The sequence below is a fragment of the Salmo trutta genome, chromosome 18 (genome assembly GCF_901001165.1).
Source record: "Salmo trutta chromosome 18, fSalTru1.1, whole genome shotgun sequence".
NCBI lineage: Eukaryota > Metazoa > Chordata > Actinopteri > Salmoniformes > Salmonidae > Salmo > Salmo trutta.
The window spans coordinates 16035783-16062709 of record NC_042974.1 but is presented as its reverse complement, the minus strand read 5'-3'; the positions used below and the strand labels follow the sequence as shown (position 1 = coordinate 16062709).

The 26927-nt window shown below is 41.9% G+C and overlaps 1 protein-coding gene across 6 annotated transcripts in view; it reads left to right on the top strand.

Annotated features, from left to right (window-relative positions):
- The first annotated feature begins 21181 nt into the window (after positions 1 to 21181).
- The window catches only part of LOC115152880 (protein sidekick-2-like), a 594976-nt gene continuing 589230 nt past the window's right edge, over positions 21182 to 26927 (top strand). For all 6 annotated transcript variants that reach the window (XM_029697773.1, XM_029697775.1, XM_029697771.1 and 3 more), the window contains exon 1: positions 21182 to 22255. In XM_029697773.1, the coding sequence (XP_029553633.1) occupies positions 22120 to 22255 (136 nt within the window). In that variant the 5' untranslated portion in view covers positions 21182 to 22119. The remainder of the gene's footprint in view (positions 22256 to 26927) is intronic.

The following is a 26927-nucleotide window of genomic DNA, read 5'->3' as shown; positions in this document are numbered from 1 at the left end:
TCGATATCCAATTGGTAGTTACAGTCTTTTCCCATTGCTGCAACTCCCGTACGGACTCGGGAGAGGCGAAGTTCGAGAGCCGTGCATCCCACGAAACACAACCCAGCCAATGCTTCTTGACACAATGCCCGCTTAACCCAGAAACCAGCCGCACCAATGTGTCGGAGGAAATGCCATACACCCGGCCCACCACAGGAGTCGGTGGTGCACGTTGGGACAAGAACATCCCTGCCAGCCAAACCCTCCCCTAACCCCTATGATGCTGGGCCAATTGTGTGCCGCCCCATGGGTCCTCCGGTAACGGCCAGCAGAGCCTGGAATCTAGCGGCACAGCTAGAACTGCGATGCAGTGCCTTAGACCACTGCGCCACTCAGAGGCCCTTGATTTAAATACTTGGAAGGCTCACAACTTCCTCCAGCTAAATCAAGACAAGACCAAGGTACTTATTGCTGGAGCCAAAACACGTAGAGAGAATCTGGCCGAACATTTTAATTCATGGGCAACAAAGATAAAACACCAAGTAAAACACCTAGGTTTTCTTTTAGATTCTGAACTCAATTTTGATTCACACATTAGGAATGTGACCAAACTAGCTATTTACCACCTGAAGAACATTGCCAAGGTTGGGATGTTTCTCTCTCAGGCTGACACAGAGAGACTGTTCGATTCGAAAAGTAGTGTAGATGTGAAGGAAAGTTCATATAGGTTTGCAGGGGTAGGATTTATCAGGCCACTATTGGTGGCCATCAAACTATTCTGATAAGTAGTGATTATCTTCCTCACTCATCCAAGGGTCTCTCTGTTTGGATGTGGCCTTTTCCAGTAATGGCATTCATTTGTTATTAAATTTATCAACTAAATCATCACAAGAGAAAGGCAGAATAGGCAATGGAGTATTGTTCATACACTCAATAAAATCTGTAGCAACTTGAGAGGTAAGAAAGCATTTTTTTGTAATGCGTTTAGTATTACCCTGTGCTGTGGGCAACAAGGTACAGTGCCTTGCAAAAATATTCATCCCCTTGGCATTTTTCCTATTTTGTTGCATTTCAACCTGTAACTTAAATAGATTTTTATTTGGACTTCAATTTTTTTACACAAATTAGAGTAAAAAAATTGGTGAAGTGAAATTATAAAAAATAACATCTAAAAAAATAGAAATAAAAACGGAAAAGTGGTGCGTGCATATGTATTCACCCCCTTTGCTATGAAGCCCCTAAATAAGATCTGGTGCAACCAATTACCTTCAGAAGTCACATAATTAGTTAAATAAAGTCCACAGGTGTGCAATCTAAGTGTCACATGACCTCAGTATATTTAAACCTGTTCTGAAAGGCCCCAGAGTCTGTAACACCACTAAGCAAGCGACACCATGAAGACCGAGGAGCTCTCCAAACAGGTCAGGGGACAAACTTGTGGAGAAGTACCGATCAGTGTTGGGTTATAAAAAATATCTGAAACTTAGAACATCCCACGGAGCACCATTAAATCCATTATTAAAAAATTGAAGATTATGGTACCACAACAAACCTGCCAAGAGAGGGCCGCCCACCAAAACTCACGGAATAGGCAAGGAGGGCATTAATCAGAGAGGAAACAAAGAGACCAAAGATAACCCTGAAGGAGCTGCAAAGCTCCACAGTGGAGATTGAAGTATCTGTCCATAGGACCACTTTAAGCCGTACACTCCACAGAGTTGGGCTTTACAGAAGCGTGGCCAGAAAGAAATAAGCAAACAACATCAACACCATAACCATCCCCACAGTGAAGCATGGTGGTGGCAGCATCATGCTGTGGATATGTTTTTCATCGGCAGGGACTGGGAAACTGGTCAGAACTGAAGGAAGGATGGATGGCATGAAATACAGGGAAACCTGTTTCAGTCTTCCAGAGATTTGAGACTGGGGCGAAGGTTTACCTTCCAGCAGGACAATGACCCTAAGCATACTGCTGAAGCAACACTCGAGTTGTTTAAGGGGAAACATTTACATGTCTTGGAATGTCCTAGTTAAAGCCCAGACCTCAATCCAGTTGAGAATCTGTGGTATGACTTAAAGATTGCTGTAAATCAGCAGATCCCATCCAACTTGAAGGAGCTGGAGCAGTTTTGCCTTGAAGAATGGGCAAAAATCCCAGTGGCTAGATGTGCCAAGCTTATAGAGACATACCCCAAGAGACTTGCAGCTGCAATTGCTGCAAAAGGTGGCTCTACAAAGTATTGACTTTGGGGGTGGTGAATAGTTATGCACGCTCAAGTTCTTTTTTTTGTTGACTTATTTCCTGTATGTTTCACACATTTTTTTATTTTGCATCTTCAAAGTGGTAGGCACGTTGTGTAAATCAAGTGATACAAACCCCTCCAAAATCAATTTTATTTACAGGTTGGAAGGCAACAAAATAGGAAAAATGCCAAGGGGGGTGAATACTTTTGCAAGGCACTGTAACCAATGGAATATCAACCAAATGATTAATGCTACATCCACATTTTTTGACAGTCTCCAATCTATCAGAATGGTAAGAGATGACAGTTTGTATAAACTCACTAGAAGGCGAGGTTGAAGGAACATACATTAGGTTACTCACAATAGCCATAATGCCATTTCTACAGGAGTTGATATGGTTTCCAAGTCCTCTGTTGCTTATTCTGACAGAGAAAACTGGAGCACTACCAGACCATATCCGTCAGTCTGAAACAGTTTGATCTTGCTGGGACTGGGGCACTTCCAGACCCTGTCCGTCATTCTCTAAAACACTTTAATGTTGCTGGGACTGTTGCACTAGCAGACCCTCTCCGTCAGTCTCTAGAACAGTTTATAGACCCCTTTCTGTGTTTACAAACATTGACGCATGAGGGCGATGAACGCAAATTGGTGGCAGCTGAAGGGGGAGTTCTTATAGAATGCTGGCAAACAATGCCTCTACTTACATGTTGCTGATGAGTGCATTTCACACTACTTTTGGATTATAATTGGATTTTAAGTCTCTTACCAATGTCTTGCTTAATACAATGTTTGTGTCATCATCGCAGATCAACTGCATTATACTTAAAAAAACACAACTTCAACCAGTAAAATGGCTCTTTGGCTAGCATTTGGTACAGCCTATATCAATGAGTGTTAGCATTCTAGCTAACAACTGCTGCATCCACTGCTCGCCAGTGCACACACATACAAACACAGGTTTCTCTATTTCAACCAATTACAGTTCAGCTCCACCTGAGGTGATTCGAGCCATGAACCCAACTGATATTCACATAGTGCTTAAGGAGTGTGCGCGTGCCAGCGACATATCTATCCAGTACAGTATGACATTTTAAACGTATATGTTTGTGAGGGATGGGGATATAGAGAGACTGTCGTCAGACGGATTAAACCTATTTCCTAACACAGCATAGGAACCCGGGAATAAGTCTGCTCCACACAAAATGACAGTTAAAATCAGTCAGACGGGCTTATTGCACAGAATTCAATCAGTTCTAAAATAAGAGGCTCAATTCCAGCTTTAGGCCAGGTTTATATTCATTTCCCCCAGCCACTAATAAAAGTGCAAGAGGCTACAGAATTTATAGAGAGCTATTCCACTATGGCCCAGGTGCTTTGTCATTCCCCTTCGTTCACACTAGTGTGTGTGTGTTTATACAGCGGGTGGGTCTAAACCTGAATGCTGATTGGTTAAAACCGCATTCCAGCCAGTGTCTATTCCACAAGTTACCACTGGCTAAATCTATGATGTTAAAATTCCTATTTACTCTGCTCCATCTGATTATGCAATCTGCTGTCTCATCAGCCCAGCCAGAGAATTTATAAACTTGATCTCCACTATAAAAAACATCTAGACATTATCTCACATTTCTTTTAGACTAACATTTAATTTTCAATAGCGTAGATTTGTATAAACCTTGCTGTCTGTCTCTCCGACATTTGCAACATTGTTTAAATATTCAAACAACAGTGTGTCACGTCCTGACCAGTATAAGGGGTTATTTGTTATTGTAGTTTGGTCAGGACGTGGCAGGGGGTGTTTGTTTAGAGTGTTTCGGGGTTTGTTGGGCTATGTTCTTTGTATAGCTGTATGCCTTACAGGACTGTTTGTCGTCGTTGTTTTTGTATACGTGTTTATTTTGGTAATTCCTTCTTTCTGCCAAATAAAAAGACGATGAGTATACACATTCCCGCTGCATTTTGGTCCAATCCGTACGATGCCCGTGATACAGTGTCCTGATGAGAGAGCACATTTTCTATGCCAGGTGAAATCGCACATCATTATCTCATTGTTATGGATGTATCCAAATAAATATCATTAGACAACTGCAAATGCAGCTAATTTATTGTTATTCTGGCTGCACTGTTTGATGTGACGAACGGCTGGGTCGCGTCCATAGATACAGAACATAAAGACTGAACGACTGGGCCGCGTCTATAGATACAGAACAGGAAGACTGAACGACTGGGTCGCATCTCTGGCAACCGAACCGATACCAGTAAAGCCAGGTAATGAACTGATCCTCTGGACTCCACAGCATGGTACCACAGTACGGTAGGACCATCCCAGGAGTGACAACGGAGTGGAGGAGGAGGAGGAGATGGAACCTGCAATGGAGGAGCCACCACAGCTCTGGAGAACCCACTTTTCTTCCCATCGACCCCAGATGATCAGATGATGATCCAGGTAAACTGTCACCACGGGTGGAAATTAGGCTAGACCACAAGCCCGTGGCTTGTACTTTTCAGATCGGCCTAGTAGCAAATGTGGCCAACTAGACGGTCGGCTAGTGACATTTTGTATTTTCAAATTTCGCATGCCACAGATTTTACACCCGGGCCAGTAAGCATTGCAGTCTACTGGCCCGGCTGGCCAGAATCCTCTAGTTCCTTCCCTGACTGTCACACGAGTCAGTTAGAAAATGTATAATTCCACAACAGTTTAGTTGTTTTTACTGGCAGGCTACTAAAACAGCACACACACATACACACATCAAGGACTGCCTTGGGTGAGAGAGCTGTGGCTACCGTACTGTATGTCACACATACACATGCGTTCATTTATGAACACACACACGCTTGCAGGCACACACACACGAAGCCAACTTCGTCTCGGGCCTAACAACACCCGTGCCAACATATCCTACAAACACCGGCTTCTTAGGCATTATCACTTAAGTGTGTGTGTGTGTGTGTGTGTGTGTGTGTGTGTGTGTGTGTGTGTGTGTGTGTGTGCATAAACGAATGTGTGTGTTCATGTGTGAGATACAGTACGGTAGTCATAGCTCTCTCACTCCAGGCAGTCCTTGATGTCTGTATGTCTGTTTCATTGCTTCTTTAATCAGAACAACAATGTTCAGCTGTGTTAACATAATTGCAAAAGGGTTTTATAATGACCAATTAGCCTTTTAAAATAATAAACTTGGATTAGCTAACACAACGTGCCATTGGAACATGAGTGATGGTTGCTGATAATGGGCCTCTGTATGCCTATGTAGATATTCCATTAACAATAAGCCGTTTCCAGCTACAATAGTCATTTACAACATTAACAATGTCTACACTGTATTTCTGATCAAATTGATGCTATTTTAATGGACAAAAAAACTTGATTTTCTTTCAAAACAAGGACATTTCTAAGTGACCCAAAACTTTTGAATGGGAATGTGATGAAAGAAATTCCCACTGGGAATGTGATGAAAGAAATGAAAGCTGAAATAAATCATTATCTCTACTATTATTCTGACATTTCACATTCTTAAAATAATGTGGTGATCCTAACTGACCTAAGACAAGGAATTTGTACTAGGATTAAATGTCAGGAATTGTGAAAAACTGAGTTGAATTGTATTTGGCTAAGGTGTATGTAAACTTCCGACTTCAACTGTATATATACAGTGCTTTGTTTCTAAACTAACTCCAACATTAAGGCAGGGTCAGTGCTGTTGATATGTAAAGTTAAGGTTAGTCAGTAACACTAGAGTAATCATTCTCCTTGGCTTATTTGTCCCCTAGCACAGAACCATGTGGTTGGGATTGGAGTACATTCTTATGGACCGACACATGAAGAATGAGTTGTAACTAAGACATTTTTTCTCAGGGTGGGGCAGAGAGAGCAAAAACTGGTAGAGACACTTCAATACACTACAAACTTTGATTGCTTCCCAAATGGAACACGAGAGCCCTATGGGCCTATACTCTACTAGTAAGTGGTAGCTTGCATTGCAGTCTGGCTGTTTTAGTAGCCTGCCAGTAAAAACATCTAAACTGTTGTGGAATTATACATTTTCTAACTGACTTGTGTGGCAGTCAGGGAAGGAACATGAGGATTCTGGCCAGTCGGGCCAGCCGGGTCAGTAGACTGCAATGCTTACTAGCCCGGGTCCAAAATATTGGGCATGCTACATTTGAAAAGACAAAATGTCACTAGCCGACCGGCTAGATGGCCACATTTGCTACTAGGCCGATCTGAAAAGTACAAGCCACGGGCTTGTGGTCTAGCCTAATTTCCACCCGTGGTGACAGTTTACCTGGATCATCATCTGATCATCTGGGGTCGATGGGAAGAAAAGTGGGTTCTCCAGAGCTGTGGTGGCTCCTCCATTGCAGGTTCCATCTCCTCCCCCTCCACCTCGTCCACCACTCCGGTGTCACTCCTAGGCTGGATCTACTCATATCGTGCTGTGGAGTCCAGAGGATCAGTTCATTACCAGGTCCTACTGGTACCGTGCTGTGGAGGTCAGAGGATCAGTTCATTACCAGGTCCTACTGGTACCGTGCTGTGGAGTCCAGAGGATCAGTTCATTACCAGGTCCTACTGGTACCGTGCTGTGGAGGTCAGAGGATCAGTTCATTACCAGGTCCTACTGGTACCGTGCTGTGGAGGTCAGAGGATCAGTTCATTACCAGGTCCTACTGGTACCATGCTGTGGAGTCCAGAGGATCAGTTCATTACCAGGTCCTACTGGTACCGTGCTGTGGAGGTCAGAGGATCAGTTCATTACCAGGTCCTACTGGTACCGTGCTGTGGAGGTCAGAGGATCAGTTCATTACCAGGTCCTACTGGTACCGTGCTGTGGAGGTCAGAGGATCAGTTCATTACCAGGTCTTACTGGTACCGTGCTGTGGAGGTCAGAGGATCAGTTCATTACCAGGGGTGTCTTTCTGCCTATAGGCATGGATAGTACCAGTGAGCTGAAGATAGACAAAATACCTTACACCTTAATACTCTGCCCAGCAACGCAGGGTCTCCATGGTGACTCAGGTTCCCACCAGTGGGGGATTAACAAGGGTGGTAACTAAGTGATGTCACCGAGGACACAGATCTTATGAGCATGACAACACGATGGCAGACAGATGCGATGGCGGTTCTCATAGTACTTTGTGATGAAAATGTGTGGTTTCAACGGGACATTCAGTATGCCTGTAACCACTAATGGCATTGGCAGTAATTGACAAAGTTACAGCAAAGTCCATGTCTATGACAGCTAGCATGCCTAAAGTCTATGATGCAAAATGTTAACTCTTTTAAACAAAGCTCCTGTGATTTTTATCCCTATAGCCTCCCACGTGTCCCTGGGTTCTGAGTCAGTGATGTGCATACCTGAGTAGGAGGGTGATGTCACTCAGCTGCAATCAGTTCATGTGGTACGATTATGTACATCAGAAATGCAACATAATATTTGTTCAAGCCTAAAATGTTGGTCCGTAATCGTAACATGGTGTTTGTATGTTCACAGATAAAATGTCACGTTTACCTTTCATGTTTCACACACAGCTTTTCTTACGATCCTAACAGTTTATGTATGGTTTTCTTATGATCCTAACGATACATACGTTCAACCTTTTGGCAGGTATCTCCTTTCAGAGTTTTGGCAGTTTCATCTCACCAACAAAAAAAACCCAACACAGTATAAAAAAAACGGAAGTCAGGGAAATCCTGTACATTTTCAAGTTAAAAGTTGCCTTTCTCTATTACTCCTCAGTTGAGTTTACTTCACATTTAGGTCACTAATCTAATGGATTTTTTTCCCAGCGCAAGTCTAGATAGCACTAGCTGTATTATGCCTACAATAGTGAAGTTTCAGTCCGCTAGGTGTATCTCTACATTATGTTATATCTCTGGGTGACGCGGACATCCCCATGCATGCACCATATCAAAATATGACTCATTCAATATTGCACCATCCTATAATGTCTGCAATCATAACCAGTAGTTTAAATCAGGAATAATGAAATATAACCAGTTGTGTATACTAGGAATAATGAAGCATAACCAGTAGTATATACCAGGAATAATGAAACATAACCAGCAGTATATACCAGGAATAATGAGACATAACCAGTAGTATATACCAGGAATACTGAAACATAACCAGTATTATATACCATGAATAATGAGACATAACCTGTAGTATATACCAGGAATAATGAAACATAACCAGTAGTATATACCAGGAATAATGAATCATAACCAGTAGTATATACCATGAATAATGAAACATAACCAGTAGTATATACCAGGAATAATGAATCATAACCAGTAGTATATACCATGAATAATGAAACATAACCAGTAGTATATACCAGGAATAATGAAGCATAACCAGTAGTATATACCAGGAATAATGAAACATTCAAGACTGGGCATTCAACTGAGACTGCTCTTCTCTGTGTCACGGAGGCTCTCCGCACTGCTAAAGCTAACTCTCTCTCCTCTGCTCTCATCCTTCTAGACCTATCTGCTGCCTTGATACTGTGAACCATCAGATCCTCCTCTCCACCCTCTCCGAGTTGGGCATCTCCGGCGCGGCCCACGCTTGGATTGCGTCCTACCTGACAGGTCGCTCCTACCAGGTGGCGTGGCGAGAATCTGTCTCCGCACCACGCGCTCTCACCACTGGTGTCCCCCAGGGCTCTGTTCTAGGCCCTCTCCTATTCTCGCTATACACCAAGTCACTTGGCTCTGTCATATCCTCACATGGTCTCTCCTATCATTGCTATGCAGACGACACACAATTAATCTTCCTACACCCAAACAAGGGCACTGCGTTCATCCACCTCTGGCCTGCTGGCCCCCCTACCACTGAGGAAGCACGGTTCCCGCTCAGCCCAGTCCAAACTATTCGCTGCTCTGGCACCCCAATGGTGGAACAAGCTCCCTCACGACGCCAGGACAGCGGAGTCAATCACCACCTTCCGGAGACACCTGAAACCCCACCTCTTTAAGGAATACCTGGGATAGGATAAAGTAATCCTTCTAACCCCCCCCCCCCCCTTAAAAGATTTAGATGCACTATTGTAAAGTGGTTGTTCCACTGGATATCATAAGGTGAATGCACCAACTTGTAAGTCGCTCTGGATAAGAGCGCCTGCTAAATGACTTAAATGTAAATGTAAACATAACCAGTAGTGTATACCAGGAATAATGAAACATATAATAATATATGTGTGGTGAATCTATGAATTATGTATATTTAATTCATGCCTCAACATGTTGCCAAAGCATGCTATTTAAAATAATTTGACATGATTTAGATGAATCGGCCCATGAACATAGGGAGATTGAAATTAACAAGGGAGAGGTTAAATGTAGGCTAAGTCTGGCATTAGCTTATTCTCTGTTGCAGTGGTCTTAGGTAGTCTCCATATAGGCTATTCCCTCCATCGTGCCACTGCTGCCCAGTTGAAGAGCTTGTGATCTCCATGCAGCACCACAGCACCATGCACCTTCAGAAAAGCACCTCTCAGCCTCAGAAGATGCCCTCCAGGATATGCAGCCATAGAGTTATTATACCCTAATGTAGGCCTATTTGCCTACTAGCAATTAAAGTGCACAGACCGAGATAGAGAGAGAGATCGACCAAGACCCCTAGTTAGTACAATCTCCACAAGTGTCAGAAGACTCGTCTGAAGTCGGTACCACAGATCTGCTAACTTCAGTCTGTAGCATCCGGACCGTCTGGGCTACACAGTAATACGACCCTCTGTGCAAAGGTGAGACTCTCTCGAACATGTACAAGACTAGTCTGAAGGTCCACCGGTACCAGTTGAAAAATGGAATGGAAGCATATAGAAGACAGTTTAATGCCAAAAATATGGGGTTAAATACATGTCCAATAAAAATGATTCCTGATCAACTGTCTGTTGTTCCATGTAGTGAATCTATTATTCAATTTGTTTGTATGGGTTAATAGCAGTAAGGCCCCGCCCAAAAAAATCCAAAAAATATTTTTATATATTTTTGGGGTGCTCCAAGTGGTCTTAAAATTCGAAATCAAATAGCTGATCATTGGCATGACCTTCTTAAAACAATTCCATATAGCTTAGTAGACCCCCCCCTACCCCCCAGCAAAGGCAGGGCTTAGACTGATGGGTTAATTATGTCATCATTGATTTAAAATGTTTCTATATGCTTGTTTGCTGGAAAATGTAGTGATAATACTTTCCATGCCAATCAATCAAGTATGTTGAATTGAATTAAGAGAGAGAGAGGGATAGGGAGAAAGAGAGAGAATCAAAACCGTAATGTATCATGGGTAAATTGTGACTGCCTGACAGATCTACAAATAATAGTTATTTATGATGTTATTTGTAAATCAGTCAGTCAGCAGTCGCCTGCACTGTTGGCTGCAATGTCAAACAAGCCCAATGACTTAATTGTGACAGCTTGTGATATATCAGATCAGTTCCATCCTCTACCCATATAGGCTGTGTTTACAAAGGCAGCCCAATTCTGATCTTTTTTCACTTATTGGTCTTTAAAAAATATCTGATTTGAAAAAATATTATCTGATTGGTCAGAAGACGAATTAGCTGGCAAAAGATTTGAATTGGGCTACCTCTGTAAACAATTTTTTTTTCACCAAGTGGTCTTTAAAATTAGATTGACCATCAGCTCTTTAATGTCACATGGTGGAATCCAGCAGTCCTCTCCCCTACTCTGAGGTTGTAAAGTTTAGTTTCATGACCTTGGGTGGCCGTGTCATCAGAAAATTGCTTCCCTTCTTATCTCTCTCTCTCTCCCTCTCTCTCTCTCTCTCTCTTGCTCTCTGTTTCTCTCTCTTATGTTATCTGCTATATGTCCGTCACCAGTATGATTTTCCTATTGCTGGACTGTGTGCTGAATCTGAATGACAAACTTCACTGCACGTTCATATCAATCTAAACTCATTTACATGCCTTCACAAACAGCTGTGCAGCAAGTGCCTAATATTACTAGGTACTGTGGATGACGTCAATTTACTCAACAACTCAAAGCCTTAACACAGAAATACCAGAAGATAATAACTCTTAGAGGGGAGCTAAGTTGCTTAAAACTAAAACTCTTTACTAAAAACTCCTAAACTTTGCTGGATCTGTACAAACTTAAACTTGTATTTCAGTTGGTCTCATTATATAATAGTGGTTTGGTGGGTTCAAAACAGTAAGCCTTGTTACCGGTGGGTTTAGAGAGGGAGTTGTGGTCAGTAGGGATTGATACTAGAGGTTCGAGGGCATCTCATCGCTGTGACGACTATGACAGGGCTTTGACTGTAATTGGTGAGTGGTGATAATAAGCGACAACTCATCTCCCTCTCCTCTCCTCTCCCAGACACTTCGCCATTCAGATAATCACCCGTTCCAATTCATTAAGCCCCTCTCTGTGGTTGGTCAGGGGGCTGGAGGATTGGCGGAGTGTGTGTGTATGTGTGTTTTAAAGTGTTTATGTTATTTTCCCTCTCCCTCTAACAGAGGTCTAACTGATAGAGAAATGTTTATGGTGTGAGAGTTATGTAATAAAAAGCAGGCTCTTCACATAATGAATACAGAGGGAGGTAGGTAGAGAGAGGGAAATTGAGGGAGAGAGATAGAGGGTGTGCGTGTGTTTGTGTGTAGAAGTTTGGTGGGTGGGATATTAGTGGTGGTCAGAGAGCATAAGGTTCCAAAAACACATTTTCACATGTGAAATGTCACGTGAATTTCACATATGAAATCATGTGGGTTTTGCGTAATGGAGACACCAGCAACCTGAATTTCCACCAGGTCTGAGGCGATGGCAAAAATTGTCCATAGATTTGTTATCAAGAATACATTTATGCACAGCTAAAAGTTGCTCAGAATCAAGTCAATAACTGTGTGATTATTTGACAACACCAACGAAAAAGTAGCGGAGCTCAGTGAAACTTTACATTAAGTGTGCATAAACGCTCTTGGGGTTTGAAATTGCAACATTTTGGTCTGGAGTGCATTAATGTGTTCAGAAGTGCTTGGTAACTTGGTAGCTTGGTAACTCAGCAGTGCTTGGTAACATATTTGTTACCAAGAACATATCCATACACTCAAAAATATGATTATGGTTATGGTAAAATGTTGTTCCCTGGTGTACAAAAAGATCAAAGGTACACATAAGGTACCTTCAGAGGTACACATAGGAACAAACATGGTTGGTACCTTTTAGGGTACTTGAGCATATAATCTACTATAATGGTAAAAAATAATTACCCAATATATTCAATATAAGGTACAAACAACACTGTGCTTTGAAATGTAGGTGGGGCAATGTGCTGGTAGCGGCTCATTAGCATATTTGTGGGCATGGTCTAAAATAAGTTGCATTTGTGTCAACCGCTATTGGAAATGTTGGAGCAGTTTAACTGCTTCATCGTTATGCTCATGATTGTTGAGCACTTCTTTTGACACTGTTGGTTTTGTCGTTTTTGTAATAAAGTTGGACAGTCAAGAGCTGCTGTGTTAAGAGGTTACTGTGCTTTTCAAAGAGCGTAATGGCAGCTGGTTCCCTTAAAGTTACATTTTCAATAGCTTACTATCAATGAGTTGAAATTGTAATATTCACATTAATTCTTAGGGCATCCCGCTAGCAAACAACTTCCGGTGAAGCAGGAGGGCGCATAATTCAAATAAATAATCATAAATATTATGGATTTTAAACATTTAGGTACATATAAGTGTCTTATATCAGCTGACAGTTTATATTCTTGTTAATCTAACTGCACTGTCCAATGTACAGTAGCTATTACAGCGAAAACATGCCATGCGATTGTTTGAGGATGGCATCCCACATCAACATATTTTTCCCACTGGCGCAGGTTTCATACATTCACATATAACGATTAACTTTTTGAAAATCTTCCTGATTTGAAAACCAAAAGGTCCCAGCTTTAACATGTAGTGTCGTTTTGTTAGATAAAATCCTTCTTTATATCCCAAAAAGTCAGTTTAGTTGGCACCATCGATTTGAGTACGTTGCAGAGAAAGGAACCCACAAGTCAAAATACATTTCTATTTACTCCTCAAATACCCTAAGATGTAATCAAACTATAATATTTATTTCGGAAAGAAGTATGTTCAATAGGAAACCGATTTTAGCAGGTGCATAATTTCTTCATGGCGCGCTCAAACACAGATTTCCAAGCCTGTGTCCTTCTACTAAAACTGTTATTTCTTGAAGTTACAAGCCTGCAACCTTGAACATAGACTGCTGACACCCTGTGGAAGCCATAGGAATTGCATCTAGGGAGATAATTTACAATACGACCTTTCTCTTGCATTTCTAAGAGGATGGTGTCTCAAAAAAAAAAGAATCTGGTTGGTTTTTCTTTGGATTTTCTCCTACCATATCTATTGTGTTATATTATCCTACATTATTTTAACATTTCTCCAAACTTCAAAGTGTTTCCTTTCCAATGGTACCAATTATATGCATATCCCGGCTTCAGGGCCTGAGCTACAGGCAGTTTAATTTGGGAACGTCATTCAGGCAGGAAATGGAGAGAAAAGGGGCCTATCCTTAATTTTACTGCAGCTAATCTGTCATATACCTGATGGTGTAGCAGGGAATTTAGTATTACAATGACATGGCTGGAAATTAAATATTTTATGGCTCTTCAGCGTCAGCCTTCAACAAAACTAGCAAACTAACAGTGTACAAGTTTACTGTTAATGATCAGAATACAACAGAGCAAATTAACTGGGATAACACTCCCGCTTATGGGAGACCAAAAAAGAACTAGCTGAAAGCCAATCTTCTGATAGGCTGCCGCTGCTACAGTATGCTGCCCATCAGCAAGTGATGTGCATGTTGGCAACAGAAAGGTCAGTGAAGGCATCGTAGGTTACTGGCATGTATTGCTATTTGCAGAAAGTTGCCTGTAGGTTACTAACAACATTTTGCCAATAAGTTATCTTACATTAATAAGTTACTGACAAATTGTTCTCAGTTAAAAAATGACTAATTCACAGAAAATTCTAACAAATGGACATTAAGCTACTGTAAAACACACAATACCCTCTTTACAGCACAGCTCATTACTAACATTTTCTTTATTCAAAATTCACAAAATGGCCATATCTCTTTCATGCTCACAGACCTGGTGGTGTAGCAGGACATTCAGGTTCCTAGCAACCAAGAGCTTGCATTACAAAATTATTCAAAATATTTTACAGAAACTGAAAACAGAATAGAACAGTCATTTTACAGAAATAACAAGTTGTTGTATATACTTTATGTATTCCTGGCAGTAAATATATATTCTATTGCCAGTTAGACCTGGTGGCTCATTAGGAACTTCAGGTAGCTAAGCAACAAGAGGTTGTGAGTTCACATCCCAAGCGAGGGTGAATATCAACAAACATAAGCACCTTAACTTATCTGCAAAAATACTGTAACTAGTTGAAGAATTACTGTATTTTCACTGCAACTAGACAAAAACTTCTAGGGTATGATGAACGTCTTGGAACAAACCGGGATCTGTTTGAATTTAATTAATGTCAGTGATTCCTTTTAAGACAAAATATGATCAATGACGGGCAACATTTTTGTCACTTGTATTTTATTTTGCATGTTGTCACATGCTCACATGTTGTCACGCATCATCAAATCAAATCAAATTGTACTTGTCACATGCTCCGATTACAACAGATGTAGACCTTACTGTGAAATGCTTACTTACAAGCCCTTAACCAACAATGCATTTCAAGAAAGAGTTAAGGCGCCTTTGGTCTTAAGACTTGGCGCTCTGGTACCGCTTGCCATGCGGTAGCAGAGAGAACCGTCTATGACTTGGGTGACTGGAGTCTTTGACAATTTTTTAGGCCTTCCTCTGACACTGCTTAATATATAGGATCTGGATGGCAGGAAGCTTGGCCCCAGTACTGGGCCATACGCACTACCCTCTGCAGCACCTTACAGTCAGATGCCGAGAAGTTGCCATTCCATGCGGTGATGCAACCGTTCAGGATGCTCTCGATGGTGCAGGTGTAAAACTTTTTGAGGATCTGGGGACCCATGCCAAATATTTTAGAAACAAGAGAATATCATTTTTATGTTATCAAATACACATAACTTCACATACAATCACGTGATCACAGAGGATCACACGAGATCATGTGTTCACGTGTGAAATTCATGTGGATAGATCAAAATGGACACACTAAGGACCTCCTTAGTGTATTTATTCTGTCAGGCAGACCTCTCAACAAACAAAGCTGGGATAAAATTGTGGATAGATCTCTGAGCTCTGCTTTGGAGAAACCATGGGCTCATCCGTTTTTGAAGGATACAAAATCTGTTTCAAAACTCAAACCATGTAGCTACAACGCAACTCAATCTATTGGTTTCATCATCCACTGACGCTGTCTGTACTGAACATACACAGGAAGCTCAAGGTCATCAAACTGAACAGCAAATGATTTATTAAACCAACCGATAAATAAAAAATGCAGAGGCCGCTGATGTTGAGGCGGACCAGTAGGGTCTGGGTGGGTGAGAGGATGTGTGTGGAGATCATCCGAGCTAGAACATCAGATAAGATCAGATCAGAAGGGAGGGCAGGTGTGTGTGTGTGTGTGTGTGTGCGTGTGTTAAGACAGGCTTCACAGAGCTCTCTGAAGAACTGTGAGACTACCCAGAGATTTGCCTTTTCAGTTTTATCCTCCACCTTTATGTGTGTGTGTGTGTGTGTTTGTGTGTTTGTGTTTTTGTGAGTTTGTGTTTTGCTGCCAAGTTCTCTGATTATATATTCTCATGTTTCTGTGTGTGTGTGTGTGTGTGTGTGTGTGTGTACATGTTAGTATGTGTTTGTGTGTCTCCTCTCCCCTCACCAGTACACAGGCTCTTCAGAAGCGAGCAGGGGTGATGCTCCAAGCTATTGATCAGGCCCGCTGTCAGAGCGTATCTCAAAATCATTTCATAGACTGATGCCTTTTGTTGTATAAAGCAGATTTTTATTTTCACCTCTCTTTTCTGCTGTCTTCTCCTCTCCTTTCCTTTCTCTCTCTCTTCTCCTCTCCTTTCTCTCTCTCTTCTCCTCTCATTTCCGCACTTGCTCTTCTCCTCTCCTTTCTCTCTCTCTTCCCCTCTCCTTTCTATCTTCTCCTCTCCTTTCCACTCTCTCTTCTCCTCTCCGTTCTCTCTCTTCTCCTCTCCTTTCTCCCTCTCTCTCGTCTCCTCTCCTTCCCTCTCTCTCTTCTCCTCTCCTTTCCCTATATCTTCTCTTCTCCTCTCTCTCTTCTCCTCTCCTTTCCGCTCTCTCTCTCTCTTCTCCTCTCCTTCGTTAGCTCTCTGGCCTGGGAGTGCCTCAGAGTGTTTCTCTGTGCTTTGTTCGCATCGGATGAAAAGATGGACACAGCAGCGGGAAGGGGAGGGGTGGATGGGGAGGGTTAATGAAGAATACTAGAGCAGTGTTAGACTAGGAAAGGGATGGGATATATAGGAACCGTTAATCTGAAGATGGGGAACACATCCTATATTGCACTAAGGCAGAGGACAATCATAACTGCTGAGGAGGCAGGTTCTGTTGTGGAGCATCATGGGACAGAGGAGGCTAGAGGAGGTCAGATCATCCCTCTTCTCTCTCCTCCTCCACCTTCAACAGGCCCAAGGGTTGCTCTTCTCTTTGTTCATGTACCACATGGCACCCTGTACCCTATAGGAATAGAGTTCCATTTGGTACGCATTCTTGGATCCCCCATCCTGAATCTGGGGGAGACCATGTCTCTGGCCATGTTAGTATCCAGCTTGAAGAGAGAATGGACACACATACGGCCAGCTTGAAGAGAGAATGGACACACATACGGCCAGCTTGAAGAGAAAATGGACACAAATACAGCCAGCTTAAAGAGAGAATGGACACACATGTTAGTCAGACTGAATGCCAGGGGGGATAGAACAGATGTGTTAGTCAGACTGAATGCCAGGGGTGGATAGAACAGATGTGTTAGTCAGACTGAATGCCAGGGGGGATAGAACAGATGTGTTAGTCAGACTGAATGCCAGGGGTGGATAGAACAGATGTGTTAGTCAGACTGAATGCCAGGGTTGGATAGAACAGATGTGTTAGTCAGACTGAATGCCAGCTGTGGATAGAACAGATGTGTTAGTCAGACTGAATGCCAGGGGTGGATAGAACAGATGTGTTTGTCAGACTGAATGCCAGGGGTGGATAGAACAGATGTGTTAGTCAGACTGAATGCTAGGGGTAGATAGATCAGTCATCCTGGGAATGACACTTCAAGCTTGGCACACCAGTATTTAGGGAATTCTCCCGAGTCTTCTCTGCAGATCCTCTCAAGCTCTGTCAGGTTGGATGGGGAGCGTCGCTGCACAGCTATTTTCAGGTCTCTCCAGAGATGTTCGATCGGGTTCAAGTCTGGGCTCTGGCTGGGCCACTCAAGGCCATTCAGAGACTTGTCCCAAAGCCACTCCTGCATTGCCTTGGCTGCGTGCTTAGGGTTGTTGTCCTGTTTGAAGGTGAACCTTCGCCCGAGTCTGAGGTACTGAGTGCTCTGGAGCAGGTTTTCATCAAAGATCTCTCTGTACTTTGCTCCATTAATCTTTCCCTCAATCCTGACTAGTCTCCCAGTCCCTGCCACTGAAAAACATCCCCACAGCATGATGCCGCCACCACCATGCTTCACCGTAGGGATAGTGCAAGGTTTCCTCCAGACGTGACGATTGGCATTCAGGCCAAAGAGCTCCATCTTGGTTTCATCTGACCAGAGAATCTTGTTTCTCATGGTCTGAGAGTCTTTAGGTGCCTTTTGGCAAACTCCAAACGGGCTGTCATGTGCCTTTTACTGAGTGGCTTCCGTCTGGCCACTGTACCATAAAGGCCTGATTGGTGGAGTGCTACAGAGAAGGACCTCCCATCTCCACAGAAAAACTCTGGAGCTCTGTCAGAGTGACCATCAGGTTTTTGGTCACCTCCCTGACCAAGGCCCTTCTCCCCCGATTGCTCAGTTTGACCAGGTGGCCAGCTCTAGGAATAGTCTTGTTGGTTCCAAATATTTTTATTTTTAAGAATGATGGAGGCCACTGTGTTCTTGGGGACCTTCAATGCTGTAGAAATGTTTTTGGTATCCTTCCCCAGATCTGTGCCTCTGCAAAATCCTGTCTCGGATCTCTACAGAAAAATCCTTCGACCTCATGGCTTGGTTTTTGCTCTAATATGTACTGTCAACTGTGGGACCTTATATAGACAGGTGTGTGCCTTTCCAAATAATGTCTAATCAATTTAATTTATCACAGGTGGACTCCAAGTTGTAGAAACCTGTCAAAGATGATCAATGATAACAGGATGGACATGAGCTCAATTTCGAGTCTCATAGCAAAGGATCTGAATACTTACGTAAATAAGGGATTTCTGTTTTATTTTTAATAAATGTGCAAACATGTCTAAAAACCTGTTTTCACTTTGTCATTATAGGATATTGTTTGTTGATTGATTAGGGGAACAATGATTTAATCAATTTTAGAATAAGTCTGTAATGTAACAAAATGTGGGAAAAGCCATGGGGTCTGAATACTTTCCATAAGCACTGTAGGTGTGTGCTGAATGAACAAGGTGCTTAGGGACACACACCATCATCTGATATTAGAATGAATGAGACAAGTGGACCATGCAGCCATAAGTAATCACAGCTAGTCACAGCTCATCGACGCCAGGAGTTAACACCAGGTAGATGTGGCATATAGCTACTGCAGTGGGCATCTGAAAGGAAAAGAGGAAAAGAGATGGAAACAAGGGATGCGTCCGAAATGGCACCCTCTTCCCTATTTAGTGCACTACTTATGACCAGGACTCAAAGTGCACTATAGAGGGAATAGGGTGCCATTTGGGAAGGATCCTAGATAAATAAGAAAACAGTTTGACTCTGTGAAAATCTGAGCTCCAAACAGCTCCAGCGCAAAAGCTACTACTGGGGATTTTAGAAAATCACCCTCTTGCTGAGGGGAGGCAAGGCACTGTAAATAAGTTTAAAAAGCATAAAATAGATGGTGGAGTACCCCGGGGTGGGCAGAAATACACTCTATCTTTGTTTTCACTGACATTACCTCATTATTAACTTCCTGGCAAGGTCTCCCATTTTCTGGATGAGATAGAGAGAGACAACCGCAGAATAGGGAGCATACAGAGAAACAACGGAGGCCAGTACCATGGCGTGTGGTGCCCTGTGGTGGCTTCCTTGGAATTCATCACCAAAACATTGTATTGACCTGATTCCCCTGGGGCGAACAGCCTCATTCTAAAGACATAAAGTGGATTTTCAGTGTCATGGTATTATACAGTGCCTTTGGAAAGTATTCAGACCCCTTGAATTTTCCACTATTTGTTATGTTACAGCCTTATTGTAAAATTGATTAAATAAATAAAAAATCCCCAGCAATCTACACACAATACCCCATAATGACAAAGTGAAAACAGGTTATTAGATTTTTTTGCAAATGTATTAAATAGAAAAAACAGAAATAGCTTATTTACATAAGTATTCAGACCCTTTGCTATAAGACTCAAAATTGAGCTCAGTTGCATCCTGTTTCCATTGATCATCCTTGATATATTTCTACAACCTGATTGGAGTCCACTTTCAACAAAGTACTGAGCAAAGGGTCTGAATACTTATTTAAATGTGATATTTCATTTTTTTTCATTTTAATAAATTAGTAAACATTTCTAAAATCCTGTTTTTGCTTTGTCATTATGTGGTATTGTATGTGGATTGATTAAGTAGGAAAAACATTTTTTTAATCAATTTCAGAATAAGGCTGTAACCTAACACAATGTGGAAAAAGTCGGGGTTTGAATATTTTCTGAAGGCACTGTACCTCTCTCTCTCTCTTTCTCACTCTCGCTCTCTCTCTCTCTCTCCCTCTCTCTGTGTGTGGATCTCTCTCTCTCCACACACACACACAGTCCTGTACAACTAAACTTGTGGGGACACAAAATTCAGTCCCACTCAAAATCCTATTTTCCCTAACCCTAAACCTTATTCTAACCCTAACACAAATTCTACCTTAACCCTAAACCCCTAGAAATAGTATTGACCTTGTGGGGACCAACAAAATGTCCCCCGTTGGTCAAATGTGTGTTTGTTTACTATTCTTGTGGGGATTTCTGGTCCCCACAAGTATAGTTAAAGACGTTCACACACACACACACACACACACATACACAAACACACACACAGCTATAGAAACACACACCTCCCTTCCATATTCATGAGTCTCAGCTTGTCCACCATATGTTGATTCAACAATGCAGTCACTGACAGTCAGAAAGTGTCTCAATGGGATTTTGTCTGACTCCCTTGGCCACCATTCTCCTCTGGATAAACGTGTAAATCCCATTCTTAGCACAGTGAACATGTTCAAATGGTGTTTGAATATTCAGTTGTCAAAATGAATCAAGCTCTACAGTGACAGCCTCAGCACATGTCTGTCTCTGTTTGTTTCCCGTGACAAGATGTGCTTTAGTTTACTCTGAAATCTGGCTGGTAGCAGCGACTTCTTATTCTGCTCACCGTTTGTAAGGGTAGATCACGTGGTGGCTTATGGAGGACAATACCCATAACGTTGTACAGACGCACATAGCTATTAAACCTATTACTGTAGCCTAGCAGCAGACATGAGTATAATTGATGTCTTGACTAGGCCTAGATCTACAGTATCAACGAAAATTGCAAGTATTTATTAATTAATAACAAGGCACACATTTTTGGGTTAAGAACGGGGACGTTACCTCTACGCATGTTGGTCATGGGCTGTTCTCCATCATTTGGTAGACTGTTTTCCATCACTTGCTAATCTGTTCTCCATCGCTTGATGCTTTATTGCGCTCTACCGCGTGGTGGCAACCTGCTAACGCTGTCATACACGCGCATGTAGGACGCAGACCGACAGTCAGTCCTGGATTCTCACGAGGAACAGTGGACGCTGCCTTTAAAGCGTATGGACCAGGCTCCTCCGCTGCGGAAGACATCGATGATAGCGTGGTTATTTTAAGTTTTTCTCCCACTCCCCTTTTCTCTATACTTCCCGCGTAATTTACCCCTACCACTGCGTGAATAGATTCATTTCTACCAAAGGAATTGCCGGAGCTGACGTGGCAATAGGCTTTGGAAACTTTGGCTACTCATGCGGGGAGTATCGCTGATGTTGCTGGAGCACGTCGTCACAGGGAGCTAGACGGCTCTCTCTCGCGCTCTCCCTTCTTCAAAACTACCAGAGACAATCAGACTCACCATCAACAAAGGATAAACTTCATGATTAACTTTTATGGAAAGGGGAAAAGTATTGCAGATTAAATAGTTGACTTTGCCTATATTGATATTGTATGTTTTAACTTGCTCCGATGCAGGTGCAGTGAGAATTTGAACTGTCTATGATTGAACTCTGCTCTGCAATCTGAAAAGGATTTTTTCAAAGGAACACAGATAGGTTCAAGCTGTTTTCTTGCAATTCGTAATAGGTAAAATAGGTTTGCCCCCTCGCAATACAGACTGAAACCCACGACTGTCAGTGAGTGTATTTTTATCCACAGGGGAAACGTTTAAAATGAAAAATACGTTGCTGAATGACTGCGTTATTGCATAAGCCTACCGATAATTGCATTTTGGGGCTTATATCTTTGTTGGCATTCTTTAAGTCATATGTGTGACGGCAACGCTTTAAATTGATCCGCTTGATGTATCGTTCCTTCTGAGCAGTTGGCGCTTGTTGGATAGCTTGTTCTCGCTCGAGCGCCCGGAGATTGCCCGGTTTCAGCGGCAACAACGTTCACGGAGAGAGGACCGTAACAGCATCCACACGGGCACACAGAGAACTCTGGGAAGACTTGGTCAGCATCACAGCGGAGCAACATGTATCCAGTGAGCCTGACACACGCTGCGCATTTAGTCCGGCTGGGGACAATGGTTGGGGATTCGCCTGGATTGAGGTGGCGCGCCACATGGATTTTATTGTTTTCCCTGTTTATCCACTTCACAACAGCTCAAGGTAAAATAATTCCGTTTGTGTAGCACACCAGTACAGGCTTTATGTCCCTTTGTCATGCAGTGCTTTCGTGGAACAACGTTAATGAATGGTCCCCATGTCCTCATCTGTGGAGCTTGAAGGCGGTACTGTATAGCCTATTTCTATAAAGTCACAGTAAGGAATTATATATATAATTATATACACTTCTTATTGTAACTTACCCACAGTGTCTCTCTCTCTCTCTCTCTCTCTCTCTCTCTCTCTCTCTCTCTCTCTCTCTCTCTCTCTCTCTCTTTCTCTCTCATTACATGCATGTCATGACAGTGCTTTTCTCATGCAGTAGAGTGCATTACCATAAGGACAAATTGGAGTAGTTGATAGATGTCAGTGAACTCAACAGCTAATCGAACATGCATCTGTCATGATCAATCCATATCGCTACTGTATTATCATTTGCTTATCTGGCTGACGTCAGACTTGCTCTTACTTTACAAATGATGATACATTATATTGTGTTTGACATCGGCAGTTGGAGTGCCATGCTTTTAATTGATGTAATTTGAATTAAGATACATTATTTTCAACTGTTATTAAAATAGTGTTAGGGTAAATATTATTCTGACGTTTGAACCCTCGCTATGAATTTGTCATTAGAAGCCCAGCTGTGTGAACATACTCATTTAATTAATACATCCTAATTAATTAATCAGGCAGGGTCCCATCCAGATGAATGTTTGCATAGCAAACAAGCAGCTGTAAATAAACAGATACAACAAATGCTGATATTAATAAAATACTGCTAGGGAAAACACATTCTGATTGTGAAAAGAGACTGTGTGTGTGTGTGTGTGTGTGCGTGTGCGTGTTTGTGAATTAATTATGTCGCCCTATCTTCTCACAGAGAGGCCTATAGCCACTTGTGGGACATTTTCACCCACTGGAGTTGATGTCCTCAAAGAGAAAGATACATTCAGTGTGAATTTAGTTACAGAAGCCATGTTGGTGGCTGGAGCAGAAATGATTCTGAATAGTGATTTAGTCTAGAACTGATCCCCAGAGGCGGTGGATGCTGGTACCCACTGCCCAGCATTTTCATAACATTTACATTTACGTAATTTAGCAGACGCTCTTATCCAGAGCGACTTACAAATTGGAGGTAAAGAGAGAAAGGGGGTAGGCTAATGTATAATAATGATGTAGCAGGTGTCCCCCTCCAGCACCTCTACCCTGCGCACATACACTGAGTGTACAAATCATTAGGAACACCTGCTCTTTCCAGGACATAGACTGACCAGGTGAATCCAGGTGAAAGCTATGATCCCTTATTGAGGTCACCTGTTTTAAATCCACTTCAATCAGTAGATGAAGGGCAGAGGACAGGTTAAATAATGATTTTTAAGTCTTGAGACAATTGAGACATGATTATGTTATGTGTACCACTCAGAGGGTTAATGGGCAAGAGAAAATATTTAAATGGCCACCACGATTATTTACATTGACCCCCCCCCCCCCTTTTTGTTTTTACACTGCTGCTACTCGCTGTTTATTATCTATGCGTAGTCACATTACCCCTAACTACATGTACAAATGACCTCAACTAACCTGTACTCCCGCACATTAACTCGGTACCGTTCCCCCTATATGCATCCTCGTTATTGTTATTTTATTGTGTTTCTTTTTATTTTATACTTTAGTTTATTTAGTAAATATTTTCTTTACTCTATTTCTTGAACTGCATTGTTGGTTAAAGGCTTGTAAGTAAGCATTACACATTAAGGTCTACACCTGTTTTATTCAGAGCATGTGGCAAACACATTTTTATTTCATTTGACTATAAAAACGGCAACAATTCAGAGTCATAATCATTGGGGGAAAAGTCTGGAATTACATTGCTGACAATACTCTCAATACTCAGGGGTTATTTTGAGCTTTACTATGTATGTGTGTCCATTCTCTCTACAAGTGCCTTTGAACGGGGTATGGTAGTAGGTGCCAGATACACTCATTTGAGTGTGCCAAGAACTGCAGCACTGCTGGGTTTATCACACTCAACAGTTTCCGTTGTGTATCAATAAAGGACATCCAGCCACCTTTGGACACCTTGTAGAGTCCATGCCCCGACGAATTGAGGCTGTTCTGAGGGCAAATGGGGGTGCAACTCAATATTAGGAATGTGTTCTTAATGTTTTGTACACTCAGTGTACATTAATATTGTTACTGGAAATTGATTAAAATGGTCATGAAGGCTTTAAATTCCTTTAAAGTGTGCATTTACAAAAAAAAATGTCATACCTCCACAATGCGCTACATAAAGTTTGAGCCAGATTACTGTTTGAATAGAACAGGTGAGAGAGATAGTTAAAGAGAGATAGATAGTTAAAGAGAGAGAGAGGGAGTGTCCAGAAGCAGAGATAGTATCCTCTGGTTGAACCCCCCATCCCTCCTTTCCTCCTCCTTCCTCTTCACCTCTTCCCTCACCCTCCCCTGCTTGTGTCTGCAGAAGCCAGTGGAGCAGTATGGTAAGGTAATTGGGATGCAGGTATTGCTGCTGCTGTAGGGGATGAGCTGCGTTACCTCTGGAGATGTAGTCTAAGCCCTCAGCATCATTGTACCACTGTATAATACAATGAAGAGGAGACTGGAGTTGTAGTCCAAATGACACCCTATTCCCTATATAGCGCACTACTTTTCGCCAGCTCTGGTCAAAAGTAGTGCACTATAAATGGAATAGGGTATCATTTGGGATTCACTCTAGAATTAAACAACCAGGGATACTGAGATATTGCAAGTAGAGATATATCCATCATTTTTTAGGGCAGATCTGCTCCCTCTGACATTTACTGAGAATTGATACCTCATGCATCATGGGATTAACAATCTTGACACTGTCACTTTTCACACTGTGTGTGTGTGAGAGAGAGAGAGAGAGAGAGAGAGAGCGTGTGTGTTCTGGGAGTGTATGTGTTTGTACTGCGTGTGTGTGAGAGGGAGTGGGAGAGGGAGAGAGTGTGTATGTGCATACTGTATGTAGAGGGAGATGGAGTAGCTATAGATGCCAGTGCTGTGCTCTGTCTTTTCAGCTCTGGCAGCATTGCCTGCCCGGCCAAACTTTCATTATGGATTCAGGGGTCAGGACCCACAGGAATTAATTGGACACTCTTCATACTGTCTCTGAGTGCAGCACTGCTAGTTGAGAGCACAGTGACCCGGGCCCTTTCCCTCCAATGATTAAAGGACATTAGGAGGCGAGCAGAGCAGAGCGACCTGACTCTGGACCGACAGCGCCCGTCCGTTTTAATGTGTGTGTGTTTGTGTTTGTGTCCGCCGTCACCCACATTTTAATGATCAGTCTAAGTAAAATGTCCTTTCAACAGAGGCAGAGCAGAAGAGTATGCATCAGAGTGGACTGAAGTATACTAATGACCTGCATTAAAGACCTATAGAAGAGATGCACTAGAGAAGGTCCAGTACTCTGCATATCCACTGTCATGTCAAACATCAGTATGCAACATTGAAGAACATAATGAACTAGAGGGAGTATTCAGCAGTGAGTTCTTTATGTTCTTCTATAATAATGAATTAGAGGGAGTATTCAGCAGTGAGTTCTTTATGTTCTTCTATAATAATGAACTAGAGGGAGTATTCAGCAGTGAGTTCTTTATGTTCTTCTATAATAATGAATTAGAGGGAGTATTCAGCAGTGAGTTCTTTATGTTCTTCTATAATAATGAACTAGAGGGAGTATTCAGCAGTGAGTTCTTTATGTTCTTCTATAATAATGAATTAGAGGGAGTATTCAGCAGTGAGTTCTTTATGTTCTTCTACAATAATGAACTAGAGGGAGTATTCAGCATTTAATTCTTTATGTTCTTCTATACTGATTAACTAGAGGGAGTATTCAGCAGTGAGTTCTTTATGTTCTTCTATAATAATGATTTAGAGGGAGTATTCAGCAGTGAGTTCTTTATGTTCTTCTACAATAATGAACCAGAGAGAGTATTCAGCAGTGAGCAATTTATGTTATTCTATAAAAAAATTACCGGAGGGAGTATTCAGCAGTGAGTTCTTTATGTTCTTTTATAATAATGAACTAGAGGGAGAATTCAGCATTCAGCAGTGAGTTCTTTATGTTCTTCTATAATAATGAATTAGAGGGAGTATTCAGCAGTGAGTTCTTTATGTTCTTCTATAATAATGAACTAAGGGAGTATTCAGCAGTAAGTTCTTTATGTTCTTCTATAATAATGAACTAGAGTGAGTATTCAGCATTGAATTCTTTATGTTCTTCTATAATAATTAATTAGAGGGAGTATTCAGCAGTGAGTTCTTTATGTTATTCTATAATAATGAATTAGAGGGAGTATTCAGCATTGAATTCTTTATGTTCTTCTATACTGATTAACTAGAGGGGGTATTCAGCAGTGAGGTCTTTATGTTCTTCTATAATTATGAACTAGAGGGAGCATTCAGCATTCAGCAGTGAGTTCTTTATGTTCTTCTATAATAATGAATTAGAGGGAGTATTCAGCAGTAAGTTCTTTATGTTCTTCTATAATAATGAACTCGAGGGAGTATTCAGCATTCAGCAGTGAGTTCTTTATGTTATTGTGTAATAATTTATCTAGATGTGTCATTGTCGTGTGTGTAGGTGGCAGGGAAGTCAGGCGCAGGAGAAACCAACGTGGTGTAACTG